Below are 15,000 nucleotides of genomic sequence, written 5' to 3' on the forward strand. Positions count from 1 at the left end.
GCTCTTACAAGAGAGGCCTGGCCAAGAGGAAAACACCAAAAACATCTGCAGATATTCAAAGGGGGGCCTTTATCTAAACACACGTTACGTAAGGCTGCAGTGAAGTTAAGACGAGGCACAGAGCGCTTTACGGTACGTTGCAGGGGAATCTCTCTCCGGCACCCTGTGGCTCGTTCCTAACACCCCGTCAGAAAGCCAGGCCTGATGCCCTCAACTTATCACGGGGAGCGCTGCCGTAGCGTGCAGATAGCGCTGGTAAGCTGGGCTTAATGGGCTCTGGCCGACAGCGATAGCGCAATCTTATCACGCCATCTTACCTCGTTCAGCAGACGCTTTCATCTGAAAAAAGACTTTCAGTGAATTCAGATGCATGGCGTTTAAGGGCAGGCAGGGGTTTAGGGACGTCTTGCTCCAAGGATGCCTTCATGGGGGGTGTGGACATTGTGGGGGGGGTCAAACACAGTATCTCTCAACTTGAGGTCCAATATCCTAGCCGTTACACTATCCTGGGTCCTATAGATGAATGCCACTTGAGAAGAGATTTCAAGTGGCATTTCTCAAAAAACTCTTTAATTTTCTGTTTGGATAGAGCATCAGACTTAAGTACCATGTCACTTTTTCATTGTAGCCATTACTTTTATAATGTGATGTATTTTCTTCACTTTTCTCCATGACTTGTATACTTTAAGACCCACACTTCAAATCACTTTTGAACAAATGGGACGGTTCAAGGGAAAGGAGTGAGTGTTTAAGTCCCCATAAAAAGTCCCAATTGTTCCTTTGAGTGAAGCCCTGTTTAAAGGGGCAGGTTGAATTGCACATTACCCCAAACTCAGCGACACTCAGAGCTGAGGAAGCACTTTAACTGCGCTCCCCTTCCAACCAGTCCCTACTGGAGGTAATCAATGACCAATTATCCGGTGGTAAATTAACACAGACGTATGCAGTTGATGAACACAGAGATAGAGAGAGAGAGAGAGAGAGAGAGAGAGAGAGAGAGAGAGAGAGAGAGAGAGAGAGAGGGAGAGAGAGAGAGAGAGAGAGAGAGAGAGAGAGAGAGAGAGAGAGAGAGAGAGAGAGAGAGAGAGAGAGAGAGAGAGAGAGAGACAGAGAGAGAGAGAGACAGAGAGAGAGAGAGAGAGAGAGAGAGAGAGAGAGAGAGAGAGAGAGAGAGATTTAGACTTTAGACTTTAGATAGAAAATTCAGATACCGTAAAAATCAATTAGAAGTGAACCCCTGTTTCAGCTCACATTCAAACACTATGAGATTAAAACATATATATGTGATGGTCTGGGAGTTTTCCAGATGGGGTGGAGGGCGTTAACTCCAAGGTTACGACCCACGGCAACATTATGATGCAACTTTATGATGCAGGTTTAGAAAGCAGTGTTGTATACAAAATTAGTCACACATCGTGGCTTTTCACTGTTGTTGTCAGAGAAGTCTCATCTTCTCCCTCCCATCGACATCAATGGCTGTCCTGACAAAGCTCCCCACACATCCACACACACTTTGCATACTTACATGGGAGAAGTTTGCCTTCAGAATGCTCTGCCAGAAAGCCTTCCTGTAAGAGAGGCTTAAGGAGGTCAGGTGACGTAGTAAAGAGTGATAAAGGACACCCAGAGAGGAAGTTGTGGTGTAGGAATGGGTCAAACTCAGTACTCTCACCAAGGAGACTGGGGTTTGTGTCCTGTGCTATTTTTAGACATAACTTCTTTTTCAGTTGTCAGTCACAGTGTGGTTGGGTTTAGGCAACACAACTACCTAGTTAGGTTAAGGCAACACAACTATCTGGTTAGGTTTAGTCAACACAACTACCTGGTTAGTTTTAGGCAACTCAACTAAATGGTTAGGTTTTGGTGCACAACTAACTGGTAAGGTATGGTTAGGTTCAGCGTTAGGGTTAGGCAGGGTTTCTTCACAAAGTACCTAGAAAAGGCACCTTGACCTTTTTCTCCAGAAAACGAGTCTTAGTTTTGCTAGTGACAAAATGGCATAGATAACTACATTGAAAATCATAAAAGAAGATATATTACTACTTCTAAAACCACAAATGTACATATTTCGAGCTGCCCCTTTAAAGAGTTGGTGGGGGGAAGGCATGTTGTAGAGACTGGAGATTGAACCCAGAACCTTTCTTTTGGGTTTCGACCAACCTCACTTCTAGACCACCATCCAGCACCAAGGGGTTCTATCTCTACCCTGAAGACCATCCTGATAACGTGACCTCACATTCTGTCTGCGTTAATGCTAACATTGGTCGATTTTACACAACACTGTCATATGTGCAGTTATTGCAGGAAAAAACTAAATAATAACTTTCAAACAAAAACAAGAGTATGCACTTGTGGTGTTTCTTGGCAGAAAATGTTTTTGCCGTTTAGAACTGCACACCCTGATGGCGTTGTATTATTCGTTACTCTAATTGGCCGAAGGTCTTTCAAGGCAAGTACTCCTGTACACATAAATGAAGGAAAAATAGATGCGGGATGCAAGCCAGCATGTAGAAGTTGGTAAAGTGCATCCTTCGCAAGCGTGGTGATGGAAAGCAGACACACACATACACACACACAACATACACACACACAAACACACAAAGTGTGTTTGTGTGTGTGTACCGAGTTAGGACCTTATTGTTTTAGCTCCAGGGCAGTTTTTAGTTTCGACCAGAATTGATGAGAACAGCATTCTGGACTCAATTAGTTTTTTATTTCTAAATTCACAACACACACACACACACACACACACACACACACACACACACACACACACACACACACACACACACACATACACACACACACACACACACACACACACACACACACACACACACACACACACACACACACACACACACACACCCAGGCACACCCACCCAGAGAGCTAGGGGCCCCTGGGATCGGAGACAAACAATTACAGACAAACAGAATTGACATTCTGGCTCCCTGTGATGTGCTAGGGTGCCAGCTCAAAGCCGATACAAGGTTGTGATTAAACACAGGGCGGGCTGCAGAGGGGAATGTGTGTATTATCGATCGCTCCGGGATTAGATTTTTTTGCGATCGCAGGAGTAGTTAACAATGGCCCGGGCGTTTTCTTCAGTGTAATTTCGGGCCACGACAAGCGCTTTGTCACACAATCACAAAGGCCTGTGCGTGTGTTAGAGGACAGGCATTGCTGTGGGCAAAAAAAAAGTAGTTTTCACTTTCATGTCATGTTTAAATAGGAACCTAGCATGCATGACTTGATGTTAAACTATGGTATTTCTATGTAGTGATGCATGATTTACGCTCAAAATGCTGTGGAGTTATGTGGAATGATGAAGGAAAGGGGTAACTGAGGAATAGGTGGAAAAATAATAAACAACACTCAAACTTTTAAAGAGTAAGTAACCATGTGCTGATGGTATTATGAGTATCCTCACCTCATAGAAACAGTACATTTTTCATGGCTTGTAGAAACAAATGAAGACCCAATAATCCACAAGAGATGCATCAGACTCAGACAATTAGCTTGTTAATCCTGCTAACAGACAAAGTGCAGAATTATTCCAAACAGAAGTCACAGAACGACCAAGGGGGAGTCCATCAGCTCAAACCAAAAAAATAAAATGATAACAAAACAAAAATGTCTGTTTCTCTCCAGAAAACGCCCCCCGGATATCGGTGCTATCTCAGCAGGACAAGGTGGTCTCTCAGCGGGGGGGCAACGCCACACTGCCCTGCACCATACAGCGGGACCAGATGATGCCCCCCAACCACAAGATGAGGATCAAGTGGACCAAGCTGACCTCCGACTACCTTAAAGAGGTAAGGGACCTCAACGCCGAGGAGGGTTCGAATTGCTGACGCCACGATTAGCAAGGATCATGCTAACCATTAGCTTTAGCATTCCATGATTCATCGAATATAAATGACGGGAAGGGAGTGCACATTTTTGGACAATCATGGTAATTGTTAGCATTAGCATTAATATTAGAAGTGTGCGCTTACCTACAACATTTGCATTCCACGATTCATTGAATGTAAACGATTGGGAGTGAATGCTAACAGAACTAGCAGAATTTGCTATAATTTGGCATGATTTAAGATTGGATACATTTTTACAGGAGTACAAAGTATGGTCATGATAGGCCCACAGGTGGTGCTATAGCAACAGTTTATTTGTCGAAACAAAGTTGTAACACTAAGACGTTAACTAAAATGCTAACCATAAGTATTAGCATTCTAATCGAGTGTAAAGGAGGCGCAGTCAATGGAGGAGTGAATGAGGGAGTGAATGGAGGAGTGAATGGAGGAGTGAATGATGGATGAATAAAGGAGTGAATAAGAAAAAATTGAATTTTTCGTATAAAGTAAACAAACCAACGCTACCTCCTTGACCCCGTCGCGCCGGGTTCTAGGTGGACGTCTTCGTCGCCATGGACTACCACAAGCGGAGCTACGGGCGCTTCCACGGGCGGGTCCACCTCCAGGGCGCCTCCCCCTTGGACGCCTCCCTGGTGATCAGCGACCTCACCCTGGAGGATTATGGGAGATATAAGTGCGAGGTCATCGACGGCTTGGAGGACGGCACCACTGTGGTTTCCCTCGACCTTCAAGGTAAACATCTACCTTTATGTTTTTATATGTACTGTTGAGATGGGTTTATGGGGGGGGGCCCTTAAGTGGGCGTTTACCTCTGCAGCTGATAGGACGTCCTCCTTATAGCTGGGCTGCCATCCCAGACTAAATTTAGCGGCGTCTCCGGAGTCTTAATCGGTGGGAAGGTGAGGAGTAAAACGGTGACACAATGAGACACAAGCATAGGCATTTTTATTCACACAAAGTATGAATGGACACACATTCATGCACCTGCACGCATACGCATCCAAACACGCACACACACACGCACACAGCATAAATGCGTGCGTCTCTATTCATTATCAGTGTAATCCAAAAATGTGCCTACTACTTACCTTTTCTCTCTCTTATCTTTCTCTCTTTGTCTCTCTCCCCCATCTCTCCCTCCCCTCCCCATCGCCCTCCTCTCCCCTCCACCTATCTCCATTACCCCCTCTCACCCACTCTCTCCCCCTTCCCTCCCTCACTCCCCTCCTCCTCTCTCCATCAACCCCACCCCCTCTCCTTCTTCCTCAATCTCCCACTCCCTCCCCCTTCCTCCTCCCTCCTCCCTCCTCTCTCCATCACCCCAATCCCCGCTCCCTATTTCCCCATCTCGCCCTCCCTCCTCTCTCCATCACCCCCTTTCTCCCCTCATTTCTCTCCCTCTTACTTCCCTCTTACCCCCCCCCCCCCCCCCCCCCCCCAGGCATCCTCTTCCCCTACTCGCCGCGCCTCGGCCGCTACAACCTCAACTTCTACGAGGCGGAGCGGGCGTGCCGGGAGCAGGACGCGGCGGTGGCGTCCTTCGACCAGCTGTACGAGGCGTGGCGCGGCGGCCTGGACTGGTGCAACGCTGGCTGGCTGAGCGACGGCTCCGTGCAGTACCCCATCACCAGCCCCCGGGAGCCCTGCGGCGGCAAGGCCACCGCGCCGGGCGTGCGGAGCTACGGCGTGCGGGAGAAGGAGAAGAACCACTTTGACGTCTTCTGCTTCACCTCGCACTACAAGGGTGAGTGGAGGGGGGAGGGAGAGAGAGAGAGAGAGGGAGAGGGAGAGAGGGGAGAGAGAGAGAGAGGGGGGGGAGAGAGGGAGAGAGAGAGAAGAGAGAGAGAGAGAGAGAGAGAGAGAGAGAGAGAGAGAGAGAGAGAGAGAGAGGGGAGAGAGAGAGAGAGGGGAGAGAGAGAGAGAGAGAGAGAGAGAGGGAGAGGGGAGAGAGGGAGAGGGAGAGGGAGAGGGAGAGGGAGAGAGAGAGAGAGAGAGAGAGAGAGAGAGAGAGAGAGAGAGAGAGGCAAAAGCTACGTAGTGTGCACATTTTAGGATTACAATGACAATGGAGGGGGGGGGGGGGTCTTGGTGGTTTAAGCGTATCAGGGTGTGGAGTGTGTGTGTGTGTGTGTGGGGATGATGGCTGGTTTAAGCAGTCTCCCCTGGCCCGAGTCAGTCTGATGGGCTGGGTGAGGCTGTTGCACATTGAGCAATCAGGTGGGATGGTTAGACTAGATAAGGATTCCTTTGAGTCACATCTATAGGAGAAAGGTACAGTTTGTAGCTGAACCGAGGGAGAAAATACCATCGCTGGACAGGAGTTGCTCCGGTTATAATTTAGTTCCCTGCACGCCTTGTGTGATGACACGGGGGTACCGGTAAAGGGCTGATTATGGTTATGGTTGACGCAACGCAATGACCCCGCAAACGCTTCGACGCAGTAGTGAACCTGTTTTGGTTCTGCGTCGGGTTAACATTATCCGACCAATCCCAGCCCTTGCTGCTGCGTCGCCTCGACCCAAGGTTACACATTTGTGGGAGGCGCACGTCAGGCCCTTGCGGTGGACGCAAGGAGGGTCCGCAAGGACGTAAGGGGTCCGTAAACCCCCTTGCGTTGCGTCGACGTGGAACCATAATCAGCCCTTTACTCCTGGAAAAGTTTGCGCTATGTTTTTTTTTTTTTTTTTGTATTAACTGTTCTTCCTCTTACCCCCCTCCCCAGGTCGGTTCTACTACCTGATCCACCCCTCCAAGCTGACCTATGACGAGGCGGTGGGGGCGTGTCTTAAGGACGGGGCAGAGATCGCCAAGGTGGGCCAGATGTATGCCGCCTGGAAGCTGCTGGGCTACGACCGCTGTGACGCCGGCTGGTTGGCCGACGGCAGCGTCCGTTACCCTATCTCCCGCCCCCGCCGGCGCTGCAGTCCAACCGAAGCGGCCGTGAGGTTCTCCGGCTTCCCAGACAAGAAACACAAGCTGTACGGAGTGTACTGCTTCAAGGGCCAGCACTGAGCACGCACACGTACACACACATACAAAGACATAGTTAGACACACACACCCACACAGGCAAGCACACACATACACATGCAAAAAATATACACACAAAGACCGATAAACACACAAACACACACAAATACACACATGCATGTTATCTGTGTGTGCAGGTGCATAATAAAGGTGCACACTTAGACACAGGGAGCCCTGTGTTTTGGGGGGAGGGGTGGGTGGGTGTTAGACATTGCGTCAGGCATGAACAAACACAACATACACACAAACAGAAACTGTGATGCTTTACTTTCTGAAAACAAGAAGACAAAATAAGACGTATTTGTCCAACTCATGTCTCCAAATGCTCCACCGTGTTTATACGTCTTATCCTTTCCCAGTGAGGGAATATAATTAATAGTTTACGCCTATATTTACAGTTCATAATATTTAATAGTTTGTTTGTTTTTTCAAGCAGGGGTACAGACACTGCAGGAGAGAGAGAGAGGGGGAGGAGTCTGACGTAGAGTCACATGACCACACATCCAGTGTTGTTTCAAGAATCGGCCGATGCATGAGATTCACTTGGAAACCACACCGCTTCACTGACATCCATGTTAAAGGTGACATCTTATACCACCAGGTCTGAGTGTGATTAGCCGTTACAAGCCGTTTTGAAAATCGGCCTCTTCTGACAACATAGGTGGGCGTGTCCACATAGATGTATGATGGATAGATGAGCAGTCTTTGCTACAGTCCACTGGGTAGGCTGGTAGACTGATCTATCCAGCACACATTTAGGTGGACACGCCCACTTTTGATGTCATAAGAGGCAGATTTTCAAACAGCTTGTAACGGCTAATCACATTCACACTTGGTGGTATAATATGTCACCTTTAAAGAGTCCTTATCGCTGGACTGATACTTCCCGACGCTTATGTTACACTCTGTATATTTTCACATCCAGCACACCGCATCCAAGCCATCACACACACACCAACACACAACGTGGGGAGGAATCAAATAAGATGGAGGCTTGCGCAAACCCGAGCACAAACATGTAACGCGATCGACCTCTGCTGTCCTGTTTGATTTTCACAAGGTGCTATTGATTTGTACGTCGTTAGGAAAATCTGTTGCGTGTTTTATGTTTTTGTATCAACGTGTTGTTGTGTACCCAACAGACCAAACATCGGTGTCGCCCCCGGCAAAGAGACAAAAAAAATCAAACAAACGTCCGACCCAACCATGACTCTTGTTCCATCGTTTTTGAGTATGACTATTGTAGAATGTGAGTATCTAGGGAGAATGTTATTGTTGTTCATATTTTGTGATAAAAAAAAGAAATTATTATAGTTATTATTACACAGTTATTTTTGATGTTCCTGACAAAATTGTCCGGATGCCTGGGTGTAAACGAAAACATCTGTAACTATAAAGAACAAACAACAACAATAACAAAACAGGGAGGTAAACATTTGCACAGAAAATACAGAAGTAGAGGCCTGTAAGAGCATACTGCGGCCAATAGACAACATTAAAGCGAACCATCGAAGGCCCTGCACAGCAATAATAAAATGCCTTGGCGTGGAAACATAGTGTGATTAAGTTTTGTGAACGCTTGAAGGTGGCTGGATGGAGGTGTTTGGCTTTCTTTGGAGCATGCCTTCACCTCTCAACCTATAGCACACTGCAGCAGAGCAAAGACCTCCCTGTTTAATAATACACACCGTTTTATAGAGAAACGGTTTCTTAAGAGACAGGCTACATACTGTGTAAAAGAGTACATGGCTGTTGCCGTAGCGGTTTAAGCTCTCACGTTAACCATGCACAAGCAGTTAACGCCTCGGGAACAAGCAAGAGAAAAATCTATGGTCATTCAAAAAAACAACAACGATTAATGAATGCAGAGCTGAGGGATTTGACCATCTAAGGACAGAGAGGGGGAGTTTTGGTTTTGAGTGAGCTCACTATGGTTCGGTCCCAACTGGCACTTAGAGAACATAAGGTCATCAGCTCATTTACCAGAGCGGCAGCTTAGCTTAAATTGGCTCTGCGTTTCTGTGACAAGCCACCAGGAGATCAGGGTCGCAACGAACAAGAAAAATAAAATCTGCTTCTGGACACACTCATGGAAGTGGCTTTATTTTTTGATGGTGGACATTGTTACTGTTGTTAGCCTTCGTGCTAAACTTTGTGCTAGGACTATCGCTGTTTTTTCCAGCCTACGCCAATAAACTACAAGTGTTCATTAATGTACAGTTAGTGAGGAACTGCTGCAAAAAGCGAAACAAGTTAAAGAATAAAATGTTGTTTATTCAAGGTTCCTTTTTTTTCTAAACGTGCTCGAAAATGTTTACGAGAATACTGAACTGTGAAATCATTACATTATTTCAGTTGACTCCATCATTTCCTTGTCTTCGATTCCAGGCAAGTATTTCTTTTTTATTTGTGTATTGTACCTAATCCATCGAGGCCATGAGGCGCCGATTAAACACAATCTCTACAAAAAAACAACACAATCTCTACAGACCCAAGTACCAAATAATTAAATAAAAGCCGTAGATAAGTCCAGAGGCTCTTGTAATTTGTTTTTGTATCCTACGTCTCACCCCCGCACCATTACCCTGTTTGTACAGTTTTAACCATCCACCAGGCGGGCTTGTGAAGTTGTGACTGCCAATGTAAAGAGAGAATACCAAAGTGCTGAGGTGCAACGGTCCGTTTCTCACTGGACCGTTGCTCCAGACCGGAGGGTCTCTGGGCCAAGCCGTACCCGACACCAGGTGCACAGATCCTGGCCCTCAGTGACGCAATGTTCAGCGCCGAATGGAGGATGCAGACATACACACACACTCATAGATACACATACACATAGACACAGACACAGGCACACACACATAGACATACACACATAGACTTACACACATAGACATACACACACACACACACAGCCACAGCCACACACATCACATAGATACGCACAGACGCACACAAACACACACACGCGCGCGCACACACACACACACACACACACACACACACACACACACACACACACACACACACACACACACACACACACACACACACACACACACACACACACACACGCGCACACACACAGGGGCCATTCATGGTGTGACACTCTTGCCATGTTTGATTTGTAATTTAAAAAATATTATTACGGCTCAAAGGAGATTATTTTAGAAACTGGATGACGACATTAATGGAAGTTTGGTTTTGTGTGTGTTTTTTCCCCCGTACTTCGCGGTTTGGAGTGAGCACACCTATTTAAGGTTTGGAACAGACTATTTTGGTTCAGTGCAACCTCGTCACAGCAGTCATTCGGAAGGTGGGTGTAACCAAAATTGGAAAGGGAATTAAGGAATATACTCAGTTTAAAACAACTCTCTTGTCAGATGTACTTAATGACTCATGGGAATCAATTATTACCAGCGTCTTGCTCAAGTATTCCTGTAGATAATGGCTGAAGACATCAGGGATCGAACCTGGTACCTTTAAGAAATGTAAGGATTTTGGCAAAAAATGTTTTTTTCCTTTTTATTGCACACATGATTAGGGCATGATCACAGACGGTACAGCAAACAGAAACTTCAACAGAGAATAGAACAAAGAATAGGTATAAATAAGCTCTCAGAAACACCGTTAACATCCCCTTCAAGATAGGGAATACTCCAAAAACATTTTCAATAAAAAACGCTATTTCAAAACACTGAATATTTATATATATAAAATCATTGATAGCACATCAATAAGACAACCAACAGTTACAAATGTGTGATAGAACAACACAGAAGAAACAGCGACGGTCTTCTGGACGGGCAGATATGGTTTTCTAGTCTAGGGAAAGATCTCCACACCGGTCCCTGAATGGTTAACAGTTCTGGTCCCGGGACAACAGATTCCAGATCTGTGATAGTCCTCTTCTTTCAGTCCACAGCATGTCTCTCAACAAGGTTCAATTAAAAGCAGACCCTTTTGCTTTGAGCTTCTCCCAAAGAGCATTTGGGGTCACGGCAGATGTTGGATAGATTTAGTGATAGATGCCATCTTGATCTCGGGCCCCAAAGGAACAAAGATGATGTGTGACGATACACACAGACAGGATATTGTAGTATTGTCACAAGACGTGGATTTCATGATATAAATGTTATTTCTTGGTTTGAACATTGATCATATCTGTAAACAGCATTGGCGCTACTGTTTTCTTACTTCAGAGCAAGTGAAATATTTTTTTGTATGAATCACAGTTTTTTCATCTTCTCAAACAATAAATTAGATTTATCTTGTGTCATATATCTATTCTTTATCCTATTATTAATAATGATACGATCAATCTTAGTACAAAAAACATATTCACAATTTACTTTCCCTTTTTAGTTATATTTATGAATCCCAAAAAAACTAATTTAAACAAGTTGAGGCAATATTAACTATGAATGCCTGCCCTTTATATACTTAAAGTCTTTTTTTACTTTTAAGTAAAAAAGTAAACCAAAAATGTACAAATCATTTTAAAGAAGGCACAAGGTGAAAATACCATGTTCATATTCACCTGGATCATCTTCCAGATGGACTAGAGACAGAAAAATCCAGTGGGAAAGTAACGACTAAGTATATGTTCCTTAAACCAGCCCTTTCATTTATCCTAAAAAAGACATCATTCTGAAGGCTCGGATTTAAGGGTGAATTTTCATGTTGTTTTATGTTGGCGGTCCATGAATTTAGGTAAAACAGCATTGATGTTATGGTGCCATCCCACATTCACATCCTCTAAATCACTCTTGTTCACCCGCCGCAAACTAAACATGCCACATTTCGCCTTGACAATAACACGTTTATGATTTTTTGCGCTGAAAAAAACGATAAAAAAAAGATTTAGTATGCACCATGGAATAGAACTCTTTGAAAAAAACATAAATTTTAAAGTTTAGCTATATTTCTTACAACAGTATAATGTTTTTGTAAAGTCAGTCGACCATCCCCAAGACACCACCATGTCTGGGTGATGGTTGACTGACCAATGATGGTCAACTGATCTGTATTACAGATCTGACACGAAACGTGGCACATTTGGTTAAACTCATCTCCTTTAGTCCTATATTCATCGATTGAAAGTCATTGATGGGCAGGTCAGTTCATCACAGCTGTCTTATCTGTGTCTCTGAACTGAGCCTGGCCCCTGATATTGCAATGGCGTTCGCTATGGGGATGGCATTGGTAACCAAGGTGATCGCTAGGGTAATCGCTATGGTGATCACTACTGTGATCGCTAAGGTGATCGCTAAGGCAATGGCTAAGGTGATCGCGACATTGATTCCTAGGGAGATCGCCATGTTGATTGCTATGGAGATCGCCATGGATACCAACCCCTGGATACAGCTCAACGCCTCATCTCGCCCTCCTCCTGTGATTGGCTGCCCGGATGTCTCTTCTCTCTCTGCAGCTGGTGGTAGCGCCGCTGCAGACCGGAGAAGGTCTTCCTAGAGTTCTGGTTCTGGGGTTGTGACCGCTGGGGACTGTTGTAGTTGGGATGGCTGCTGAGGCCCAGGTGCTGGTTGTGATGCCAGCTCTGATAGTGGTTGTCCAGGTTGCCGCGATGCTTCTGGGCAAACGCCTTTTGGTAGTTTGCAGCTGGAAAATAACGGGGTATTTGGGTACAACATTATCATCTTTTACTTCTAAAGATTCAAATAAAAAATGATTCACTTGAGCCTGCGGCATGCTAACAGCAAAACAAATACTTTTCATCACAACAAATCAAAATAATTAGAACCAAACAGCATTCATGGATGTCCCTGAACAACAACTTCACCACCACACAACCCTGTAACCAAAACCAGACAACCCCACCACCACACAACCCCACCACCACACAACCCTGTAACCAAAACCAGACAACCCCACCACCACACAACCCTGTAACCAAAACCAGACAACCCCACCACCACACAACCCTGTAACCAAAACCAGACAACCCCACCACCACCCAACCCTGTAACCAAAACCAGACAACCCCACCACCACACAACCCTGTAACCAAAACCAGACAACCCCACCACCACCCAACCCTGTAACCAAAACCAGACAACCCCACCACCACACAACCCTGTAACCAAAACCAGACAACCCCACCACCACACAACCCTGTAACCAAAACCAGACAACCCCACCACCACACAACCCCCGTCCCCGCCACAACACAACACAACCCCACCACAACACAACACAACCCCACCACAACACAACCCCGTCCCCACCACAACACAACACAACCCCGTCCCCACCACAACACAACACAACCCCACCACAACACAACCCCGTCCCCACCACAACACAACACAACCCCGTCCCCACCACAACACAACCTCGTCCCCACCACAACACAACCCCGTCCCCACCACAACACAACACAACCCCACCACAACACAACCCCGTCCCCACCACAACACAACACAACCCCGTCCCCACCACAACACAACCTCGTCCCCACCACAACACAACACAACCCCGTCCCCACCACAACACAACCTCGTCCCCACCACAACACAACACAACCCCACCACAACACAACACAACCCCGTCCCCACCACAACACAACCTCGTCCCCACCACAACACAACACAACCCCGTCCCCACCACAACACAACCCCGTCCCCAACACAACACAACCCCGTCCCCACCACCACACAGCCCCTCTCTGCGTACCGCTCATGCAGGTGACCTTGGGCGTCTCCCACTGGCCGTCGGGCCGGCAGCGGATGGTGGGGGCTTGGCGCTGGATGAAGCCCTGCTTGCAGTGGTAGCGCACCAGGGAGTTGATCTCATAGCGCTCCTTCAGGGTCCCGAACACCCGGGCGTCAGGCACCACCGGGGGGTGGCTGCAGGAGACTTTGAGAGGCACAAGGGTTAGGTCTTTGGTGAGGTCGATGGGTTGGTTGTATCCGGCGTGGGGTCTATTGAAGGCCCATGTTGAATTTAGTGCGTGTGGTTGCTTGTATGTCCGATGTGTAGACAGCGGGCATGTGTAGTGACTTGATGAAAACCATCCTTACTGCGATGGCCCTTGCATCCTCGATGCCGTCATGAAGTGTGTGTGTGTGTGTCTGTGTATGTGTGTCTTTGCGTGTGCGTGCCTGAATGCGTGTTTCTGTGTGTTTCTGTGTGTATGCGAGTATCTGTGTGTGTGTGTGTGTGTGTGTGTGTGTGTGTGTGTGTGTGTGTGTGTGTGTGTGTCTGTATATGCACGCGTGTGTTAGTGTTTCTGGGTGTGTGTATGGGTGTGCGCATGTTTGTGTGTGCATGTGTGCGTGCATCACGGTGCATGCATATGTGTCTGTGTGCGATTGTATGTGTATGTGCCTGTGTGTAGGCGTGAGTATGTGTGTGTGTGTGTGTGTGTGTCTGTGCATGCCTGCGAGTGCGTATGTGTGTGTGAGAGGCCCACCTGTGCCCTTCTTGCAGGTGAAGGTGAGGTGGTAGTTACAGGGCACGTCGTTCCACTGGCCGTCCTCGTGCCAGATCATCACCACACAGTCCTCCCCCAACTGGAAGAAGGAGTCCGGCTGGTTCGGCCTCCAGTGCTCGTATTGCTGCAAATCAAAATCATATCAATATTATACTTGTGTACTGACAGCCCTGTACACATGCAGCTGTCTTTAACGGGAGTTACAAGTTACAAGTCGCTCACAGCAATTTTCCTATGTGAGTTGCCTTTTACAAGCAGGCAGGGGAGTCTAGAGACACTTTGAGATAGGACTGGACCTCATGTTCTTGCTAGTGCCTCCATATATCTGAGGATAGCAGTCAACAACTCATTTCCCAATTGATCTTTCTAGACCCAGACCAAACTGTTGTACCGGTAGTCAAATTATGTGGACGGACATGGGGATGGACATGAGATGTGATTCCCGGATTTACCAGGCAGGGGTGCTAAAAACCCTTATTTTGTTGTGTTGGGTTGTGGCGGTGTTGGGGGTTGGACAATTGGAGGAGATTTTGACAGTTTGGTCTGTTGTCAAGTATCATTTCCCAAGTTTCTTCATCATACAACGGTTGCTATTATTCTCGGGAAAATTAAAAGGAAAATTGCCATATGGCCTTAATCACACGT

At 46.6% G+C, this 15,000-nt stretch overlaps 3 protein-coding genes across 4 annotated transcripts in view; 2 read left to right on the top strand and 1 right to left on the bottom strand.

The window, feature by feature from the left end:
* The window catches only part of hapln1b (hyaluronan and proteoglycan link protein 1b), a 21,440-nt gene extending 12,003 nt beyond the window's left edge, over positions 1–9,437 (top strand). For both annotated transcript variants that reach the window (XM_060049642.1, XM_060049643.1), the window contains exons 3-6: positions 3,653–3,816; positions 4,410–4,608; positions 5,318–5,620; positions 6,599–9,437. In XM_060049642.1, the coding sequence (XP_059905625.1) occupies positions 3,653–3,816; positions 4,410–4,608; positions 5,318–5,620; positions 6,599–6,888 (956 nt within the window). In that variant the 3' untranslated portion in view covers positions 6,889–9,437. The remainder of the gene's footprint in view (positions 1–3,652; positions 3,817–4,409; positions 4,609–5,317; positions 5,621–6,598) is intronic.
* LOC132455688 (multiple C2 and transmembrane domain-containing protein 1-like) overlaps positions 1–15,000 on the top strand; it is a 160,818-nt gene that overhangs the window by 97,335 nt on the left and 48,483 nt on the right. The gene's annotated exons all lie outside the window — the stretch shown is intronic.
* vcanb (versican b) overlaps positions 11,760–15,000 on the bottom strand; it is a 23,899-nt gene continuing 20,658 nt past the window's right edge. Inside the window, exons 11-13 of the mRNA XM_060049652.1 lie at positions 14,335–14,479; positions 13,596–13,778; positions 11,760–12,521 (exon numbers count right to left, since the gene is read on the bottom strand). Of these exons, the coding sequence (XP_059905635.1) occupies positions 12,271–12,521; positions 13,596–13,778; positions 14,335–14,479 (579 nt within the window). The 3' untranslated portion in view covers positions 11,760–12,270. The remainder of the gene's footprint in view (positions 12,522–13,595; positions 13,779–14,334; positions 14,480–15,000) is intronic.

Source organism: Gadus macrocephalus, chromosome 4 (genome assembly GCF_031168955.1).
Source record: "Gadus macrocephalus chromosome 4, ASM3116895v1".
Classification (NCBI taxonomy): Eukaryota; Metazoa; Chordata; class Actinopteri; order Gadiformes; family Gadidae; genus Gadus; species Gadus macrocephalus.